The sequence below is a fragment of the Petaurus breviceps genome, unplaced genomic scaffold, assembly GCF_028583685.1.
Source record: "Petaurus breviceps papuanus isolate PSGF00001 unplaced genomic scaffold, PetGlider_PUasm1.0 90842, whole genome shotgun sequence".
NCBI classification, from domain to species: Eukaryota; Metazoa; Chordata; class Mammalia; order Diprotodontia; family Petauridae; genus Petaurus; species Petaurus breviceps.
This window is the reverse complement of record NW_027187358.1, coordinates 19,313,340-19,336,185: the sequence shown is the minus strand read 5'-3', so window position 1 is coordinate 19,336,185 and position 22,846 is coordinate 19,313,340. Positions and strand designations below refer to the sequence as shown.

The 22,846-nt window shown below is 34.1% G+C and overlaps 1 protein-coding gene and 1 long non-coding RNA gene across 9 annotated transcripts in view; one reads left to right on the top strand and one right to left on the bottom strand.

The window, feature by feature from the left end:
* The window catches only part of LOC138148832 (uncharacterized), a 120,204-nt gene that overhangs the window by 38,992 nt on the left and 58,366 nt on the right, over positions 1 to 22,846 (bottom strand). The window lies entirely within an intron of this gene.
* Positions 1 to 22,846, top strand: part of ASB3 (ankyrin repeat and SOCS box containing 3) — a 131,646-nt gene that overhangs the window by 95,502 nt on the left and 13,298 nt on the right. For 7 of the 8 annotated variants that reach the window (XM_069071694.1, XM_069071697.1, XM_069071696.1 and 4 more), the window contains 3 exons: positions 6,606 to 6,783; positions 9,553 to 9,750; positions 22,294 to 22,551. In XM_069071694.1, the coding sequence (XP_068927795.1) occupies positions 6,606 to 6,783; positions 9,553 to 9,750; positions 22,294 to 22,551 (634 nt within the window). The remainder of the gene's footprint in view (positions 1 to 6,605; positions 6,784 to 9,552; positions 9,751 to 22,293; positions 22,552 to 22,846) is intronic. The other variant, XM_069071700.1, reaches the window with a different exon arrangement.

The window sequence follows — 22,846 nt, the reverse complement described above, 5'->3', positions numbered from 1 at the left end:
ATGTTAACTTAATAAATCAGAGTATAACAGCAGAAGATAAATCCAATCTAACCAGCCCAATATGATAAACATTTATTAAGTGCCTATTGTATACAAAACTAAATGAATAGCTTTTAAAGGGGCATAAGATATAAATTAAAGAGTCTTTGACTTCAGGGAGCTTATAAGTCTCTTAATGGGATAGAACATAGGCAGAGATATGTAAATAAAAATTATGTTTAATAACTATAACCAATTAACAAAATTTATTGAATTGCCATCCTAAGAGAGAAAAGGGTTATTGAATAGATTAAAAACAATAACCAACAATTTGTTGCTTACAGGAAATGTATTTAGTGCCAGAAGGTATGTGTAGATCAACTAATTAAAAAAAAATACACTTAACAGTGGTCATAACTGACCAAGCAGAATTCAAATTAGCACAAAGACAGCTAACTAGGGAAATTTATATTATACTTAAAGGTACCACTGACAAGAAACTATTATGGACAAGTCAGAACTTTTTTTGACCCTCACTTTCCTCATTTGTAAAATGGGGATAATATCTGTAGTACCTATCTCTCAGGTTGTGAGGATCACAAGAATGATATATAAAGAATTTTGCAAAGCTGAAAGTACTATGATGTAATTAAAGTATCAGTTATTGTTTTGTTATTAAATGAATACATATCAAATGATGTGCAACATAAATTCATAAAGAAAAAGTATGCTTATTTGCAAAAAAAACCAGTTTAGAAAATTAAGAGTAGGGGATTTCAATACTTTTCAAATATCATGTCACCTTTTCTGTAGAGCCTTCTCTGGTACCCCTTCAGTTGTTAATGTAATTTTCTACATGAAATTAGCCTCTAATTTTACCATGTATTTTGTACTCTCTAGTAGACAGCAAGTTTCTTCATGGCAGAAACTATATCCTTTTCTTTGTTTCTCCACTGCTTAGCCATTATCTTGCAGATAATAGGTACTTAATAAAATGTTTATTACATTGATAATAATAATAGCATATATGTAGCACTTTAAAAATATCTCACTTTATCCTTACAACAACCTTGGAAAGTAGGTGCTGTTATTATCCCTGTTCTACAGATGAGGAAGGTAAGGCAGACAGAGGTAAAGTCACTTGCCCAGGATCACATAGATTCTAAGGCCTGAGGCTACATTTTAATTCAGTTCTTCCTGACTCTAAACCTACTGCTCTTTCCACTTCCCCACCAAGCATATAGCTCTTTAAGGTTTGCAGGGCTTTTTATGTTATACGTTTTCAACTAAATGATACATCAAATGAAAAGCTAACTAAAAAGTTAGAAGTTTTGATTTAGATTTTTGGGAAAATTCTTGACTTTAATAAAAGGATAGCTAGTGGGCATCTAGAAGAGGAAGCCATGCTCACAAAGCAGAAGCATCAAGAACAAATCATACCAGACTAACCTCTAATTTTTTTTGATAGAGTTAAGAGGCTGGTAATTAATTTTTGTAAACATATACAATATCCAAATTGAAAAAGCAGAAAAAAAAATGGTAAATTAAGTAAAACAATTTTAGAAAGAGAAATTAAATAAGTTACTAATGAGTGGTGTAAAAAAGGCAGCAGGATCATATAGAAATATAAATAAATTGTATTAAACATTTAAAGAACAAATAATCTATATACTATATAGACAGTTTTCAAAAATATTTAGTATTCTACCTAACTCTTTCTGCAACACAGATATGGTTCTGATACCTAAACTATCCAAGATAAGCTAGCATTTATATAACACTTTGAGATTTTCAAAATGCATTACAAATATCATCTCATTTTATTCTTACAATTTTGGTAGGTACATGCTATTATTATCTTCATTTTATAGATGAGGAAACTGAAGCAGAGTTTAGGCAACTTGCCTAGAATAACATAGTGAAGTGTTTGAAGATGGAGTTGAACTCAGGCCTTCTGGACTCTCAAGTTTAGTACACAATTAACTACACCACTAAAGAAAACATAGATAAATATCATTTGTGGTTATTATTAGTGATTAGTAATCTGTGATCTCATCTATGTGTCTGCTTTATCTATCAAAACAGACATCAGCTCACCTGTGCCTGCTAATCCTGTGTAATTCTTGCCCTTATCCTCCTATAGAGTCTACCCAGAGCAGCTCTCTAGTGTGTGAGAGGACTTCTTTCGATATCTTTCAACATGTTGTGATTATCAGGACAATATTTGGGCTGTTGATTTGCTAAATCTTGGATTCATCACATGTCTTTCTCACCTCATTTTCTCAATGATATTCCTCATTCCATTTTTTTGTAAATATATTTAAGCCTTCTCATATCTATCAGGCATGTCTTCTTTAACCCTGAATCCCTTGAAATTTTGATATCAAAGAAATTTTGGTGTTTTGAGGTTCACAGGTATATTGCATCACTAGGAGAACTTTTATATTAAAAAGATGGGCCTTTGTGTAGGAAGCAACTTGTGGTAATTAAAAACACTACAAAGTTTCCCATATATTCGCTAGTCTTTTTTCTTCCCATTGAATTCTTGAACTAACCCATCATCCTCCTTCATCTTATGTCCCACAAGTTTAAAGGCACTAACTTGGTGGGCTAGCCTCTAATTACTGTCATAGTCTGGACAATAAAATTTTTCATCCATTTAGTTTTTCCTGGTTTGGGATAATTGTCAGTCTCCTCCGGGTAACCCCATAAAACTCAAGGATATGATGAAGTTGTCACAGTTTCTTCTGCTAATGAGAATGTCTAGGGCCTCTCATTATCCCCAGGGAATTCCTCTTTCCCCTTAGACCTGGCACAGTGCATCCTCTTTGATGGTATTGAGCACCTCTTGCAAATATGTATCTCCATTTTTTTTTTAGTACTAATAATATTTTTGTTTAACATTGATAATGAGTTGTCTTTTTTACAGAATAATCTCTGTTGTACTTATCACAGAATCTCACATGCTTTTGTCATATGCAGGAGAGATTTCTGTTGCTCTGTTGAGTCAAATATCTTTTTATTTGTTTGCTTGGGTAATCAGCAGTTAACTGCTATAAGCACAAAATAAACATTCTCTGTTTTGTGCATCTTTTAGTATGACAACAAAAATTTAGCTCCTTGTAGGGAATCATTTGTGAAGCTCTTCTTGTTCATTTTTCATGTTTTTATTTAGTTTACTCTGAATGCAAATGTAGATCATTTTAATAAAGATTACAGCTAGGTGGCACAGTGAGTAGAATACTGGGCCTGGAGTCAGGAAGATCTGCCTCAGACACTCACCTGTGACCGTGGACAAATCACTTACCTTCTGTTTGCCTTAATCCACTGGAGAAGGAAAAGCCAAACTACTTATCTTTGCCAAGAAAACCCCAAATGGGGTCATGAAGAGTTGGACATGACTGAATCACAAGAAGTGATACTTCTTGGAAGTTATTCTCTCAGGTTTTTTTTGGTGACTTTTTTGTTCTTTTAGTATCTTCTTTTCCCTGAGTGATTTTTTATAGTAATACCTAAATGCTTTCAAGATTTTCTTGGCTGAAGCATAGAATTCCTTGTTAATTGGCTTACTCTAGCTGTTCTTTCCAGTTTCATCTTCTTAAGTGTCATTTCTACTTCTTCAGATATCTTATTAGGGACTGAAGTGTTGGTCTTCAGATATATTTGTTAGTCTCAATTTCTCAGGTATCTTTTCCTACCATCCTCCATCCCAACCCTCCTCCATTTATCTCACTAAGTGATTTTACTAAAGCACAAGTCTGAGCCAAAAATTCCACTGTTTTCCTGTTGCCACTAGGATGAAATAGAAACTTTATTTGGCATTTAAAGCCCTTCACAACCTGGCCTCAATTCCAGCCTAATTATAAATTTCATCAGTCAGCAAATATTTATTTAGCACCTACTATGTGCTAGATACTGGGTATAGAGAGACAAAATTTTACCCCTTCCTTCAAATAGATAATTCAGACAGAAGCATTCCCTTTCATTCAAACAGTCCAGCCACAATGGCCTTCCTGCTGTTCCTTATCCATGATCCTAAATCTTTGTCTCTGTGCCTTTGCATTGGTTATCTCTCTTTCCTGGAATGTATTTCTTTTATTCCTCTGTTCCTTTTAATATTCAGCTGGTATTTACCAGCTTCTACATGAAACTTTTCCTGATGGCCCCAGCTTTTAGTGCCCTCTCTCCCAAGATTATTTTGTATGTATTCTATATATATACTTATTCATGTATATATTATTTCCCCTAATAGGATAGAAACTTATTGAAGCCAGTAATTATTTCATTTTTGTCTTTATAGTTTAAGTGATAAGAACAGTGCCTTGCACATAGTAGGTGCTTTATGAATAGTTGTTGATTGATCTGGTATTGATAATAATAATAAATAGTTGAAGAAATGTTGATAGATTGTGCCATTTTATGTTTATTTGTTGTACTCTTAGCAGTATCATGTATAAATACATTGGAATTATGTGACACAATTGGGATTCCTACCAAGCTTACTTTGGATTATTTCTCATAATCTTTTGTCCTCCTTTTCCATGGAGTTTTATAAAGTTTTAAAATTCAAAAGTATTGGGGTGTCCAGGTAGCACAGTGAATAAGAGCACCGGCCCCAGAGTTGGGATGACCTGGGATCGAATCCGGGCTCAGACACTTAGCACCCACCCAGAAACACCTGGCCGTGAAACCTTGAGCAAGTTACTTAACCCCAATTGCTTAGGGATGGCCAGGTGGCTCAGTAAGAGCACCGGCCCCAGAGTTGGGATGACCTGGGATAGAATCTGGGCTCAGATACTTACCAGCATACCCAGAAATAACTGGCCGTGTAACCTTGAGCAAGTTACTTAACCCCATTTGCTTTAAAAAAAAAATTCAAAAGTATTGTTGCCCTTGGTTTCATTCAGTCTTCTTCCTCTTGGCAAGGAAATCAAGTGTTTGCTAGCTAAGATAGTCTCCAGATTTTTTGTTCTCTTTGTGGTGATTATTTTATAATATTATGATTAGGAAATCTAATATCACTAGGAAATGATACTAATCATGGTCAGTTCCTTTGATTTTTTCCACTTCCTACCTTTTAACATTGACTATTCACTTTGAATAGGTCAGATTGAAAGTGTCTCACTTCTCATTGTCAGCCTTTAAATATTTTATACAATTAAAATTATATATTATTAATACCTTTTGTGAAATAAAACAAAAAAAATTTATTAAGGATTCATTATGTACCAGGCACCATGTTAAGCACTGTACAAATAGACAAAGTGAAAATTCCCCAATCAGAGTCATGATTCCAAGGTGAACCTTATTTTAACCTTCTTCTGTCCCTGGTTCCTGCCCCTCATGTGATAAAGAAAAACAGTTAAACTAAAAACATCCTATCCAATGGCTATGTCCTAATATCCCTGTGACTCTTTGTTATGGGGGAGTATGTTTAATGTATTGCATTGTATCTTTTCATTTCTCAAATCTGTTTATGTTTTCCAATATATAGTTTGTCATCTACACCTTTGTTCACCTTCATTATGTGTTGACTTGTTTTGAAGGAGCTTGTTTTTAGAATTTTTTTACCCCTTCATTTTCCGTAGTGAGTGTTGCTAAAGCTGCAGTGAATGATCTTCATAGTGGCCTTTAAAAATATTTTTCTACTTATTTATTTTTTATATAATATTTATTATATATTATATTTATTTATCTTCTTATCATATGTAGGGTATCCCGGCATAGTGTATAGATAGGCTAGTTTTAGAAACAGGAAGATCTAGGTTGAGGTCCTGCCTTTCACATATACCAGCGGAGTATATGTGTATGTGTGCATATGTACACATATGTGTGCATATGTACACATATGTATGTATATGTAAACATATGTGTATACACACTCCAGGTAGCTCTCTAAGACATGAGTTGTCAGTCTTCATTAGAGAAGGGAATTTCCATCCTAGGAGTTGCCCATACTATTGAAATCACAGTTCTGGAACATCAATAGTAATAACAGAATTTTGCTGTGTCCTGACCTTTCATTTGCCACTTTTAAAGTGTAGGATTCTTATCATTGATTAAGAGTTTGGTAAATTTGACTTTGAGCCATTTTTAAGACATAATACACTTATGGTGTGGCTTATTGTTACTAATTCCAATCAATGTGTTTTCAAATTTTATTTTCATAATTTTTATCTACAGTCATTTACTGGGTCCTCAGTGACATGCCTCAGAATTCTTGTAGCCATTTGAGTCTGTCAGTAGCATTGTTATTAGTATTTGATGATATACTCCTCCCCTCAAAATTGATAATCATTGCTCCAAAATGGTACTTTTTGGTGAAATAATTAGAATAGCATGGATTCTTTAATGAATGAGATTTTTGTTTTAGTGTGCAAATTAAATTTTAAGTTTTAATAATTTATTTTTAAACTACCATAAAAGCATGAACAATTTAAATGATTATCATCAAGTTAGAAAAAGAAATATGATTGTACAATAATACCCATGGGCAAAAACAGCTGTGCCACTTGATGAAACTTATTAGTGTCTACTGCATAAGTATTAATTTAATTTATGTTGGTTGTAATTTTTTGTTGTTGTTTGTGTAATGATTGCTTATTAAGTGTATTTTTTAATATCAGGTGCTAATGTCAATTGTCAAGCTATGGACAAAGCTACTCCATTATTCATTGCTGCACAAGAAGGCCATACAAACTGTGTGGAGCTTTTACTTTCTAAAGGGGCAGATCCCAATCTTTATTGTAATGAGGACAAATGGCAATTACCTATTCATGCAGCTGCACAAATGGGTCATATAAGGTAGGTGATCAAAGACTAGTGAAAGTCTCATCATTAAACATTAATAAAGAGTAAACATTTTTTCCAATAGTAAAAGAGAGACAAAAAACAGATTGTTTGACTGTGATGTCATGATTTGTTATCTTTTATAATTTACCTTGGATGGTCAGCTTAATAGCAAGCCTTATGTTATAGTTAGAAAAGATTTTGGTAGGATGTTGCACCCTCTGATCATAGTCAAAGTAGGAAACCTTCTAAGAGTATGACTGTATTAGCATGTGTAAATGTTTGTGAAGTCATGGGGGAGTAGTGGTTAGCTTGGAACAAATTAAAGACTTTGGTTTTCTATAAAATCACATTTTCTAGCACTGAATAATTTTGAATTACACATCTCAAAGACCCTTTGATTTATCATTGCAAGACTGAAAGTCTTATATAATTAATGTTGGTAATAATTTAAATCCAGTTATACTAAAGCTTTCACTTCATAGTCAGTTTTGCAGATTCATCTCTTGGGGACTCCCACATACTCCTACTCCCTGCTTAAAATTTGGTTTTATTGGCACCACTGAGCAGTATTGTATAATAGCCATTGCAAGCAGGAAGGCATGTTTGATTGAGTAAGAGATTAATATGCTTAAACAAAAAAAAATTAGAAAAGTTAAATAACATGAAACCAAGGCTACATTTAAATATAAGACTCAAGAGCCCACTAAATTTGAATTCATTTTTCAGTTCCAAATTCTTTCCTTTTATTCCTTACCTTTTGAGAAGGCAAGAAAAACAAAATCCATTACAAGTATGTATAGTCATTCAAAACAGATTTCTGTATTAGCCATGTCCAAAAAGAGAAGAAAATATACTTCATTCTGCATTCTGAGACCCATCAACTTTCTGTCTGGAGGTGGATAGCATGTTTCATCGTGAGTCCTTTGCAGTTGTGATTGGTCATTGTGTTGATCAGAATTACTTAGTCTTTCAAAAAGTGATTATCTTTTTAATATTGTTGTATAAATTGTTCTGCAGGTTCTGCTCACTTCACAGCACATAGTTTATACAAGTCTTCCTAGGTTTTTCTGAAACCATTTGCTTCATCAATTCTTTCAGCATAATAGTATTCCAACATAATCATATGTTAAACCATTCCCTAATTTATGGGTATCTCCTCAGCTTCATATTCTTTGCCTCCACAAAAGAGCTGCTGTAACTATTTTTGTACAAATAGGGCCTTTTCCTCTTTGGGATATTGATCTAGCAGTATATAATATAGATCACTCTTTAAGGTATAAACCTACCAGCAGTATTGCTGGGTCAAAGGCTTTTAATAACCATTTTAATAACCCTTTAGATATAGTTCCAAATTGCTTTCCAGTTTGGCTGGCCCAACTCATAGCTCTACCAACTTTACATTAAAAAACTTATTTTCTCCTAGCTCACTAGCCTTTATCATTTCTTTTTTTTATCAATTTAGCCAATGTCATACATGAGAAGTAGTATGTCAAAATTGCTTTAATTTGCGTTTCTCTAATTATTAGTGATTTAGAGCCGTTTTTCTTATGTCCACTGATACCTTTGATTTCTTTTTCTGAAAATTGCTTGTTTATATCCTTTGATCATTTATCAGTGGGGAAAGGCTCTTATTTGTATATATTTTTCATCATTATTAATTTTTACTTGTTAGTTTATTATAACATGTCTTATATACAATTGTTTTTCTAACTCGGTTTGAATCTTAGACTGGCATCAGAGCTCTCCTGGCTTTTGTTCTACACTCTAGTGATGAATTCTGGGTTTAAGAAATAATTTTTCTTGGAGATTTTCTTTCACATTCTGTTTCTGAGTTAATTCTCCCACTGAATTTCAGGTTCTGCTGAGTATTTCCTGCCACCCTTTTTTTTTTTAAATGAAACAAAGAAAAACCATATTTGTGTTTTGCCTCTCAGAGGAAGTATCTTTTTTTGTATCTCAGCTATTTTTTTTTTTGCTTCCCACTGTTTAGTGAAATTTTTAAATTTCTGTAAACTGTAGGTTTTTTCATTAATAATTGTCTCAGGCATTGGCTTGTTTCTAAACTGCTTCAGAACTTAAAGGGACTATGTTCCTTGCACAGGATGGAACATTTTGAATAATAAAAGTGAGCAGAAGTTTTGAACTAAGAATAAATTGATTTCATTTCATCAATAATTATTTTCCAATGATGAAAAGAAAAATTGCCTCTTACTAATTATCATTCATCTAAAACATTTATTAATTCAAAAATACAACTTTATTTGGTTCTTGTAAGAGTAAAAAGGAGTTTTAAACTTAATAACTTGTTAATACTTAGCTATCGTGACATTTGAAGTTATTTTCTAGAACTTTAGATCAAAAATTTGACTGAAAATGTGTTTTTTATTTTTGAGCAGGAGATGCTAGTGAAAAAGACTTAAAATGCTGCCCTTAAAAGTAAACTATAATTAACTACATTTGGCTTAAGATATACATATAAACCTTTTTGCAAAATAATGTATATTTTTTTTGAGTAAATGGATATCTTTCATCATAAAGTAGAACCTTAGACCATTAAAGCAGGAAGGGAATCAAAGAGATTATTTGGTAATTTTACAATTAAGGAAATTGAGATAGCCAAAGCATTTTAAGTGATTTTTTTCCAATATTACAATAACTACAAAGTAGCAGAGTTACTGTGTGCAATGAGGAATGATGGATGATGCTACTGGTAATATATGTAAAAAAATACCAATTTTCCCACTTGTGTTTTAAAATGTTCATAAATTCATATATTTGCAGAATCTTGGACTTGTTAATACCAATTACTGATAGAATTTGTGACACCGGTCTGGACAAAGTGAGTCCTGTATACTCAGCAGTGTTTGAAGGTCATGAAGATTGCCTAGAAATGTTACTTAAAAATGGATACAGCCCAGATGCCCAACCAGGTCTAGTCTTTGGATGCAGTTCTCCCATGTGTATGGTATTCCAAAGGGAGTATGTATATTTGATACTTTTTTCTCCTTATTTTTCCATACTGAGTTGTGTTTCAAAGTTATTTTCTTGTTTTCACGACAAAGTTTAATTTTGTTGTTAATAACTAAATTGTAAAGTGATCTTTCCACGAAGCATTTATCTCTTTAAGGCTATAAAAATGATAGCAGTAGGGTAATATTTTCAATTCCTACTTTAGATTTGGTTATATTTTTAATATACCTTCACTATTAAACTTTAAAAAACTTTTATTATATTAAGGTAGTTTTAGGTGCTTTTTGTCTCATTTCCTTGTTCTTTAAGACATTACAGTTCCGGCCTCTGATACTCGGCACCCACACAAAAATAATAACTGGCCGTGTAACCTTGAGCAAGTTACTTAACCCCGATTACTTTAAAAAAAAAAAAAGGCATTACAGAAGTTTAAATAGGATTTTTACCAAGTAATCAGAAGCAGTGACTGTGTTAGGGGTCTTTTCTCAAAAAAGGTTATTTATGGTGTGATTTAATAAATTTGGAAGAAAACTTTATAATTGTTAAGAAATTCTTTCAACAATAAAAAGGATTTTTATTGAAACTTCTGTATATGCTCTTATGTTAGCCATTGCTATTAAATATCTTTTTAAAAATTCTCTTTCACAAAATTTTTTTGATAGCCTCCCTTTACCGGAGGCACAAATATACATGAAATAGTTGACTATATATTAAATATTGTTGAATATTTAAATATTATTTAAACTAAAGTTTTCATTGTCCTTTGGCAAGTATTGGTGAAGCTGGCTAATACTTAATGATAGTATTGAAATCAAGGACTTAGAAAAATGTAAGGAATGTTATTCTTGTTCTCACTGATATCTCCTCTGGTCTTTCAAAGTGGCACCAAGGGATGACTCATTACTGAAATATTGGCTACCAAATAACTTTTTTTTTGGATGAATGGAGTGGCAGAAGGAGTAATAGCATCATAAGAAGACTACTAAGGCAGCAATTCCCAAACTTTTTAGTCGCAAGATCCCTTTATATTTTGATGATCCCAAATAACTCCTGTTTATGTAGTTCTATATATCAGTATTTGATGTATTAGAAACTAAAAATGATAAATTAAAAATATTTTATTTATCCATTTAAAAATGGCAGTAATAAACCCATTATGTCAGTTAGTCCTTACTAGCACTTATTAAGTGCCTACTATGTGCCAGGCACTGTGCTAAGCACCAGGAATACAAGAAAATGAAAAAAACACCGGTCTTTGCTCTTGAGGAACTCACAGTCTAATGGGGGAAACAGCATGCAAACGGCTATGCAAAAACAAACTATATACAGGGTAAATGGACAGTAGTCTCAGAAGGAGGGCACTAAGTTTAAGGAGGACTCCCAACTGAAGGCAGTTTACACTTCGTATGTCGTTTATATATCTGGTATTTTCTTCCTCTGCACCTCCTGGCTTCCTTCAAATCTCAACTAAAATCTTATGTTCTACATTTTTCCCCATCTCTCCCCGACCCCCACCCCAAGATGGCAAGTATACTGATTACCCTTGTCTGCCCTCTCACATATCCCCCTTATCTCTCACCTTTCCCCCTTCCCCCTTACTTTCTTGTAGGGCAAGATGAATTTCTGTATCCCAGTGCCTGTATATCTTATTTCCCAGTTACATGTAAAAACAATTTTTTAACATTTGTTTTTAAAACTTGAAGTTCCAGATTCTCTCCCTTCTTCTCTCCTCACCTACCCCCACTGGAAAGACAAGCAATTCAATATAGGTTATACATATATAGTTATGCAAAACATTTCCACGGTAGGTATACTGTGAAAGACTAACTATATTTCCCTCCATCCTATCCTGCCCCTCATTTATTCTATTTTCTCCTTTGACCCTGTGCCTTTTCAAAAATGTTTGTTTTTGATTACCCTCTCCCTCAATCTACCCTCCCTTCCATCATCCCCCCACCCTTATCCCCTTCCCCTCTACTTTTCTTTGGGGTAAGATACCCAATTGAGTGTGTATGTTATTCCCTCCTTAAGCCAAATCCAGTGAGAGTAAGGTTGACTCATTCCCTTTCACCTTCCTGCTCTTCCCCTCCATTGTAATAGCTTTCTCTTGCCTCATTTATGTGAGATAATTTACCCTATTCTATTTCTCCCTTTCTCCTCCCAATATATTCCTCTCTCACCTCTTAATTTTATTTTTTAGATATCATCCCTTCATATTCAACTCACCCTGTGCCCTCTGTGTATACATGTACACACACACATACACATACCTATACATACATATATATGTATACACACATGCATATATATTCCCTTCAACTATCCTTGTACTGAGAAAAGTCTCATGAGTTACAAATATTGGCTTTCCATGTAGGAATGTAAACGGTACAACTTTAATAAGTTCCTTATGATTTCTCTTTCTTGTTTATCTTTTCATCAAGAATGTTTAAAAGTACTGTATTTCATTGAATGTCCATATTTTCCCCTGAAGTATTATACTCAGTTTGGCTGGGTAGGGGATTCTTGGTTTTAATCCTAGCTCCTTTGACCTCTGGAATATCATATTCCAAGCCCTTCAATCCCTTAATGTGGAAGCTGCTAGATCTTGTGTTACCCTGATTGTGTTTCTATAATATTCAAATTTTTTCTTCCTGACTGCTTGTAATATTTTCTGTTTGACCTGAGAACTCTGAAATTTGGATATAATATTCCTAGGAGTTTTCTTTTTGGGATCTTTTTCAAGAGGCAATCAATGAATTTTTTCTATTTCTATTTTACTGTCTGGTTCTAGAATATCAGGGCAGTTTTCCTTGATAATTTCTCAAAAGGTGATGTCTGGGCTCTTTTTTTGAACATCTCTTTCAGGTAGTCCAATAATTTTTAAATTATCTCTCCGGGATGTATTTTCCAGGTCAGTGGTTTTTCCGGTGAGATATTTCACATTACCTTCTATTTTTTCATTTTTTTGGATCTTTTTGATTTCTCATAAAGCCATTAGCTTCTATTTGCTCTAATCTGATTTTGAAGGAATTCTTTTCTTCAGTGAGTTAGTCTATTTTTTAATATGTTATTTTCTTCAGTATTTTTGGGGGTCTCTTTTAGCAGACTGTTGACTTGCTTTTCATGATTTTCTTGCAACACTGATTTCTCTTCCCAATTTTTCCCCTACTTCTCTTACTTGATTTTCAAAATCCTTCTTGAGCTACTCCATGGCCTGTGACCAATTCATATTTTTCTTGGAGAGTTTTGATGCAGGAGTTTTGGTTTTTCTGTTTCTTCTGGTTCTATGTTTTTATCCTCTGTCACCAAGAAAAAGATTCTATGGTCTGATTTCTCTTCCTCTGTTTGCTTATCTTGCTAGCCAAATACTTAATGTTTGAACTCTTTGCTATGGTAGAACTCTGCCTCCAGAGTGGAGAGTGCCCATGTCCCAAATTTCTGTGATTTTGTGCAGCTGTTGTCAGAGCTTCTTTTAGGCACCTACACAGAACTGTGAGGAGGACTGCCTCTCCACAGCCTTGACAAGCTCTGCCATGCCACCATTCTTCACCCCAGGACTGCCACCCAAGACTGCAACCCAGGTCCAAGCAGGGCAAAGGAAGAGAATCCTGCCTTAGTGCCAACAGAATAATTCCTGCAATTGCCCCCTGTTCAGTCAGATTGGTCTTTCCACTATCTGTGGTCCTAGAACTCAGGGAGTAGCCGCTGCAGCAATAGCTGCAGCTGCTGCCACCTCCTCCATCCTGGGAACAGGGGCCGCACTGTGTTCTTCTCTCACCCAGTTGACAGATATTTTCTTAAAGGTTAGTTGCAATGTGGACTCTGAAACCATATCATTGAGCTTTTTGTGCTCAGTCATTAAAATCCATTGGTCTATTTTGCCCTTTGAATGGATCTTTTACCACGTATGACTTTGCAGCACCATGCATTGTCATTTGGAAAATAGTGGGTGATTGAGTTATTCGGATCTTCCAAATGTTGACATATTTCATTTTATAATATCAATAAATGAGATTCGTTAATATCATCACCAATATTAACAGAAAAGTCTTTAATCATTGGGAAACTGTCAAGCCCACAGTGGAAGATACAAGTTTTCCAAAACTCTAATTTTCTCTCAAAAGCTCAAATTTTATCATGGGTAACAAATACTGTTAGTTGTTTTCTTCAAATCACTTTGTTCATTTTTAAGAAAATGCCTTCCAGATCTCCAAGAATGAATGATTATAGTTTGTGAGTCATTTAAAAAAAAAAGAGGCTCATTCAAGGCTGTGATTTGATTAAATTAATAATATTTATTATGGGGCAGCTAGGTGGCACAGTGAGTAAGAGCGCCGGCCCTGAAGTCGGGAGGACCCAGGATCGGTTCCGGCCTCAGATAGTTAACACCCACACAAAAAAACTGGCCATGTAACCTTGGGCAAGTTACTTAACCCCAATTGCTTAAAAAAAAAATCTTTGTTACTCCATCAAAGACATTCCACCTGAGAATGTTTAACTTAAACACTGGCACTTTTTTCTTTTACTTTTTTACTCTTTACCACCTATATAGTTGGGTGCCACTGCCTTGTGGTTTGTGCACCAGCAGTTTTACCCAGCTTTGTTTTTGCATCATCAAGTGCAATTGTGAGCGCAGTTATTCCAGAATTAACTGTGAGATTAAAAAATACATACACACACACCACTTTGAATACTTCAGCACTATTTGTGTTTGTTGTCAAGCATTCATGTACAAGAAGATCTTTGATGATCACTTAGTTCTAATACCTGATACATAAGAGCAAAACAGCATAACCAGCTATGTCTGTAGATTCTTTTGTCAGTAAGGCAAACATTCAGTTCTATAGATAAGATATTAGTTCAGTCTTAATGTTTGCAGCTAAATCTTTAATTCTCAGGTGATGTAGCCTCTGGAAAATTCCCCTGTATACTTGTGAGAGAATGAGAGTAAAAAAAGGCATCATAGTATTATTATAAAAATAGTTTTGACTTCACAGAGCTTCTGAAAGGTCTCAGGAACCCCAGGGAGCTGCAGAAACTTTTGAAAACTGCTATATACTTAAGTATAGTAAGGGAATTTTAATTTCTAAGATTTGATCCCATACTTTGCTATTTATTAGCTCTGTTACCTTGGACAAATCACTTAACCCCTTTTTATATATTTGTAAAAAGATGAGCTAGACCTTGGTGACTTAAGGTCCCTCTTTTCTTTCTGAATCTCTGATCTTCTGTTATATAGCACAGGTTCAAGCACAATTCCCTGGGACACCTTATTGGAGACCTCTTTCTTTTAGTTGATATTAAACCATTATTGACTGCTCATAGAGTCTGACTATGCAACCAGGTCTTGACTTTACCTAATCATAATTCTATCTCATACTTCTCTGTCTTTTCCAGAAGAATAGCATGAAAGGCTTTTCTCAAATATTTGCTAAAATCTGGGTAAACTATGTCTACAGAATCCCCCATACCTTACAGTTTAATTATTCTATCAAAAAAGGACCATCAAGTTCATCTGAAATGATGTTTTCTCGATGGAGCTATGCTGCTTTGTTATTATTACAACCTCCTTTCCTAGAAATTCACTCACCATCACTTTAACACAGTGATCTAGAATTTTTTTAGGAAATGAAGTGAAGCTCTATAGTTTGCACACTCTTTATTTTCCCTATTTTGAGGGAAAAGGACATTTGTACTTCTCCAGTCCTAGGGTACCTCATTTCATTTTCTGTGATCTTTAGAAGTTTACTAATCATGGCTCAGCAGTCTTGTCTCTCCATTCTTTCATTACCTGAGGATGTCATTTCTCTGGACCAGGTGATGTTGACTCATCAAAGGCAATAAGGTCTTCTCTTATGATCACTTTATTTATAGTGGATATCAACTTTTTATCAACCTTTTTTGTTCCTTCTTTTTCAGTCCAAAAATAATTCTCCAGAATTAAGAATCAATTAGCCCTCTATTCACTCATGGTTTTTTATTATCCCAAGCAGTAGTCTTATCTCTTCTCTGATAACTTTGTCTTTTCTTAGTATTGTTTTAAAGCCCTTTTTGTTGTCTTTAGTTTTCTTTGTTAGTCTAAACTCGTTCAAAGATTTTAAAAAAATACTATTTGTTCAAGATCGTGCCATTCTTTTACTATTCATCTTTTATCCTTGCTTCTATTTTCTAAATTTTGTGATAGGGCTTGGACTTGTGATTTCATGGTATAGGGGAGAGGTCAGCAGACCATGACCCAGTGTTTCTTATGGCCCCTGAGCTAAAAATGGTTTTTACATTTTAAAATAAGGTTTTTAATGCTTTTAAAAATGCAAAACTTTGATTAGCTTGTGGGCTATACAAAAACAGGGGTGGGCCAAATAAATGTAGTTTGTTGACTCTTGGTAAGAAATTCCCAAATGAGGAACCTCTGTCTATCTCCCTTGCCATCTTCCTTGCAACTTGTAATCTTAAGAGAGTTGGTCTAGAATACTAATGAATTGTGAATGTTAAGGGTAACATAGCTTTTGTGTGTATGTGTGTCTCTGTATGTGTGTGTATGTGTATGTGTGTTTTAAAATCTAGGTTATTTTTGTGAGTTTTTTTTAACATCTCTACCATGTTTTTAGGCAGTTTCCCTTTTTGATGCCCCCACTGGAACTGATTCTCTTTGTGTCTTCAGAATTCCTTTCTGAGAGCTTTTCATCCTTCCTGAGCCATTTTCTCCTATAAAATTCCCTGTGATCCTACCCATCATTCCTCTGAATTTTCTGAAATGTATTCTCTCAAATCTAGGTTATATGACTATTCCCAGATTTGTGTTTTCTCTGTCACAGACTTGAATATGCAGTGGTCAGTGTCCCTCCAGAGTTCCCATAATTTCCACCATGGTGTCTCTTTGTTGGTGACAGTTCCCAAGTATTCTTCTTTTATTGGTTCTGACACTTTTGGAAGGATGAAGTTATCATTAAAGGCAACTAAATTATTGACCACTCTGCTCTTGGCAGAGAGAGCTTCAGAATATGTCTGGATGATTTGGAATCCCCTATTAGTACTATCCCATGTGTTTCTTCCAGCCTTGTGATTTGTTTCCAAAACTCTTTATTTCTGCCTCCACTGATCTTCATCCATACTCTATTATACTTATGCCCTAGAGTTCCTGGATTTTCTCACAAGAGTGATTCCTTAATATATAGTGATTACTTCTTTCCCTCCTCTTCCTCTCTGCCTCACTCTAGCTATCCTATTCCTTTTGAATAACTTGTGTTCCAGCCAAATTGAACTATGTGATGTTTTCTGGACATGACATTCTATCTCCTGCATGCATGGCATTCCACAGGTTTTCATTCCAGTAATGCTATCCCTTCTTATTTTTGCTTTTTGCAACTTCTCTCTCACTGCAAGGCTTATCCCAATTGCTATGTTCTCAGAAAGGCCTTTCCTGGTTCCCTTAGTTGTTAGTTCCTCCCTCCCCAACTTAGGTTTATATATGTTGTATCCACCCAGTAGAATACAAGCTCCTTGAGGGCAGGGTTTATTTTGTTTTTTTGTCTTTGTATTCCGAGTGCTTATTCTGTCTCCAATAAGCACAATGCTTTATACCTGTTGAATTAAATTGTTGAATATTCCAGGCATGGATCTTAGTGATTTGTATGAGATAAGATTTTCCTCCTTGAGTTAGAATCTCTATTTTTAATAATAATTATAATTGCTAGCATTTCTGTAGTGCCTTCTGTGTGCCAGACACTATGCCAATATCTTATTTGATTCTCTAGTTTTCTACCCTTATTAAACTTACCCATCTAATTAATTTAATTTGCCTAGGATTAATGTTCTGAAAAATCTCTCCCGAGTATTCCTGTGAAATGAGAAGCACCTGAAGCAATGGCTTTAACCTTTTTTTTTTATAATACTTTGAAACATAAAGAGAAATAGTGTCTTCCCCAGTAACATACAGATCTGTAGCCAAAGTGATTAATGTAGTTGCAAACATTAACAGGTGCAATGACATGAAGGCTATTTCTTAAATGAACAGATGAGCAAACTCAATGGGGAATTTTTTTTTTTAAATAAGCCTTACAACTGGATTTGGTAAAGAAGGAAGTTAAAACTTTGTTTTGTTTGAGTTGTTTGACCTTCTGCTAAAGACCATAGTTGAATGTGACCATAGAAATGAATTCTGACAGTTTGTCAAATTATTTAATTTTTCATTTCAACCAGTAACTGATCACAGTGCCTCACCCCCACCCCCAAAAGACAAAAAAACAAAACCAAACAAACCTAGAAAAGATAAGTTTTATTTTACCATAGTCTTGTGTGATAGATGTGACGAGTTAATGTTTCATTTTTGTTTTTGGTTCAACTAAACATTTATTGAGTAGCTGCTGTATGTAAGGCATTGTGCTAGATGCTGGTAATATAAAGACAAACATGAGATAGTTCCTGCCTTCAGGATGCTTTCTCTTTTTCTTACTTTCTAATATATATTCAAGTAAATAACTGAAAAGCAGTTTTTACTTTTAGAAATTACTGTATTTCACTGCATAATCATTGTACCTGTTTTTTTTCCAGTCCAAATTTGGTTTGTAAAATTTTATTGAGTAATTATTGCATGGTATAATTCTATTCATCATGCAGCTTAAAAGGTAAACAGAGCAGTAATGTATTCACCAGTGGTATGTGAATACCTATTTATTTCTCATGCATTGTGAGCCACGAGCCTAAAGTTCTCAGCTCACACACATTGTCACTATTCAGTTTTAATGTACATTCACGATATCCTGTGCATCCTAATCTTGCACCAAAAATAGTTTGGTACTCAAACAATTTTTAAGTAATACCGGCATAATTTTTTAAAAGCTTCACACCCTACTTTTGTCAAACATTGCCATAACTCTGTGAAGATTATGCAGTGAAATAGTTAATTTTTTTTAAAGTTCTACTAATTTTCTACTTTCTATTTTTCTTACTTTCTAACATACATACAAGTAACTAAAAATCAATTTCTACTTTAAAAAATTTTAAATTATTTTTTATAAAAATTCTAATTTTTCTTTCTAAAAATTAATTTAAAAAAATTTAACTTCTCTGCTTTTCTTACTTTCTAATCTACACCCCAGTAAAGTTACTAAAAAGCACTTTCAGAGGTTTGGTGGTAAAAGATCAGATGTTATGTATGAGGAGTAGCTGCAAGTTAATCACGGATTTCCTGACTCCAGTCCCAGCACTCTATCCACAGCACTACCTAGCTAAATGATTCTAAGGGCCCTTCCAGCCCTTTTTTTAAAAAAAATTTTTAAAAATTTTGTGATCCATCTAAAATGACCGGTTTGTTCTTTTTCTGTTTCTCCTTCTCAAAAAAAGACAAAAAAACCAAAACCAAACAAACCTAGAAAAGATGGGCTTTATTTTACCATAGTCTTGTGTGATAGATGTGACAAGTTAATGTTTCATTTTTGTTTTTGGTTCAACTAAACATTTATTAAATAGCTGCTGTATGTAAGGCGTCATGCTAGATGCTGGTAATATAAAGACAAACATGAGATAGTCCCTGCCTTCAGGATGCTTTCTCTTTTAATATTGTTTTTTTTTTTTTTTTGCCTTTTGGAGGGCAATCGGGGTTAAGTAACTTGCCCAAGGTTACACGGCTAGTTTGTGTGTGTGTGTGTGTGTGTGTGTGTGTGTGTGTGGGTGTTAAATGTCTGAGGCCGGAACTGAACTCGGGTCCTCCTGACTCCGGGGCCGGCGCTTTACTCACTGAGCCACCTAGCTGCCCCTAATATTGATTTTTTTGTTTGTTAAATAGGATTTATGTGGTTTCTTCTAAAATTCAATGCTTTCTCTTTGGGAATTGTATCTTGGCCTCCCTGTGAAATGGAAAATGTAGACACACATGGCAGTATATGATTCTGAGAGCAAGATCTATTCATTGTTCTTTTTAAAAGCAAAGAAACAAAAACTCAAGACTCTTTCCTTGCCTCATTAGCCACATTTTAACTTTATTGAGTATCTTGCTCTAACTCTCTGAACACCTTGTATTATTTTAGTCTTTTAGTGAATTAATTTTATTTAGTGTATATATAGAAGAAATACTCTTATATGAGCCCCTAGACTCATATTTATTGTATGTGCTCTGCCTCAGCTTCATATCATTTGGATGAATTGTTGATATTCAGAATAATAACTAACTACCCATTTCTATCTATATTTTGTAAAGATTGGAGATGACTGAAAATGATTTTTTAAAATTAAAATTTAGATGATACTTATTTTTCACTCTGTGATAGGGTGTGGGCAGTAGTAGTTCATGTTAAAAGAAGAAAACAGAACCTTATTCAGATCAGGAGTCTACATCTGATGGCCATACTCTTATTTTTTCTAGAATTGGCTTGCTATCCTTAGCATCTGCCTATTAAATGCTTTTTGTTTGTTTGTTTGTTTGTTTTTAATGGAGAAAAGAAAGACTGAGGACAAGATGATACAATTCTATAGGACAGTATAAGAATGATAATACTCTTTATTTTTTTTTTTACAAGAAAAACAAAAACCAGAGTTTGAGTGGTTTGCCCATTATTATTAAAGTATTTCATTTAGGGTTAATTGGAAAAGTTGATTCTATAACTGATAATCCATCATCAGAGATAATCCATCATCAGAGATCTAGATTATAACACTGATATTTCATAGACCTTCAGTGGTATGATTTTACTATCCCTGATGAATGATAATATGAATATTATAATGTATAGTCTGTCTGAGAAGCAGTGTGCCAGAGTAGATAGAGAACTTGTTTCAGAGTCCAGAAGATCTGGGTCCAAGGCCTGCTTCTTACTTATACTGTAACTTAAGGTCTGTAACCCTGACCATTTTCCTGAACTTATGAGTGTCTCAGGCAACTAAGACCATTAGTTGCAGAGAAGGTGCCCGTTTGCATTGGTAGAAGAAGTTATTGAGCAGGCACTCCCTATACCGATTAAATCACAGGTCCAGTTAGAAAAAAAAAGTTGTCTAGTGTTTCTCTTTTGATTGATTTTGCTAATATGAGTATTTCATGAAGTGATCAGCTTTCATGACACTTAAATGAAAGATATTTACAGTAGTTCGTATAGCTATGTAGCCACTGCTACATTTCTGGTGTTGCAGTAAGTTGAACATAAATATATATGTTCCTATCACAGTTTTTAGAAAGGGTTAGTCTTTTTAACCTTGTCATCAGAATCTCAATCCTAAGTAGGTACTGTACAGGATTTTGAAATAGTCTATTGGTTTTGTTTTGCTGAAGTGAAAATGCCACTAGATGATCATTTAGAATAAATGTATCACTTCAGATAAAAGGAGGACCAAACAGTGAAGATACTCTTATCTATACCCTACTGCAACACAGTCCTGTTTCTGTCAAGTTATCCCTCTGACTATGCTTGTTATATAACTCTTGTTTCTGTGTTCAGAGTGTTAGATAGTTGTTAATTAGGCATGAACTGATCTTTTTTGTGAATTGCACATGTGTATAAATGTCTCATTAATAGCCAAAATATGCTATGTCAGGTCTCCAGTAACATATATAAGCTTTCTAGTGAATAAATGACTTGGATTTATCATATAGTTTTGTTCCATACCTATTAGAACATGTCCTCAGTGACTGATTGACATATATTGCTTTAGCTCTGGGTAAGATGAGAACCTAGTTAATTGTATTAAGAATGGTTTATTTAGATAGGACAGTTAACATAGGTATATGATGATGACTATTTAGAAGCCACATTCTATTGCAGAATTATTTAAAAGGAAAACTATATGTAATTAAGCAATGGCCACATTATCATTAATTTATATTAAATCCATTGAATTGTAAAATATTTCCCTTTAATAACTTCTCAGAGAATGATCAATAGTTAATGGTTTGGACAGTGCTGTTTAATCTTTTAAATAAGGAAGAGCACAAATTGGAATTTTAGTGAGCTGAATATAAAAAATTTACATGGATTAGGAGGCTTTTTGAATATAACCGTGGGGACTTAGCTGCTTAAAACACTGATTTAAAAGTTACATAAATAATTCTTAGATTTATGAACTCTAGCATTTTATATTTACTTTATCCACTCCAAGATTTTATGTGTAAGAATTTAATTTTATCAGTCATCACTGTTTTCTTTTTTTAACAGTATTTGCATAATAAAATTAATTTAAAAATTAAAACTATAAATTTGTTCTTGTTTCCTAGATTGAAAGTTTTTTCTGCTTAGTTTTCCATTTTTAAAACTTCAAAGATAAGGGAGAAAAGTTGACCTAGGATGTTGGTAAAGAGAACTGGAGTCATTCAAATTTCTTAGTACAAGCCAATTGACAATTAGAGTTTAGAAATTGAATACATTATTCAATAATTAATGAGAGGATTGAAAAAGAGTAACCTTGTTAAGAAAATGCTTTATATTAAAGGAGGAAAGCATAATCTTTATTGCAAAAGCTCATGTAGTTAGAAGATTTAATTTGGTTTTGTCATGGTAGTTAGAATAATTTTTCCCCCCAAGTGTTATTATTATTCTAACTAGATTATGTTCTTTTGTTATGATAAAGTTCCGGGCATTTTGGAATGGTGGATATTTTTCTGAAATATGGAGTCCAGCTAAATGAAATGCATTTGGCATACTGTTTGAAGTATGAGAAGTTTTCAGTATTTCGGTACTTCTTGAAAAAAGGCTGCCCGTTGGGAACATGGAACCATTTGTCTGAGTTTATAAAGCATGCAGTTAAAGCACAAGCAAAGTACAAGGAATGGCTGCCATCTCTCCTATTAGCAGGATTTGACCCAGTCAATCTACTCTGCAGTTATTGGTAAGGAATAAGCAGGAACCTCCCAATCTTTGGGGAGGAACTGCATTTTATTTCCCCAAATCTTCAAGATCAGTTAATGTTGGGGGAATCTGATGAAAAAACAGAAGGGGGTGGCAGGGTGTGATGAATGTCCAAGAGCCTCAGTGAAATGCCCATGAAATCTGGGGGAGTGGGTGGTCTGTGGTGGCAGCTTTGGGCCATGGACTCCTTCCTTGGAAATGACTTCAGGAGAGGGCATAATGATTTGATCTACCATGATTGACCATTTGGAGATCCCAGCCTTATAGTCCCTTAC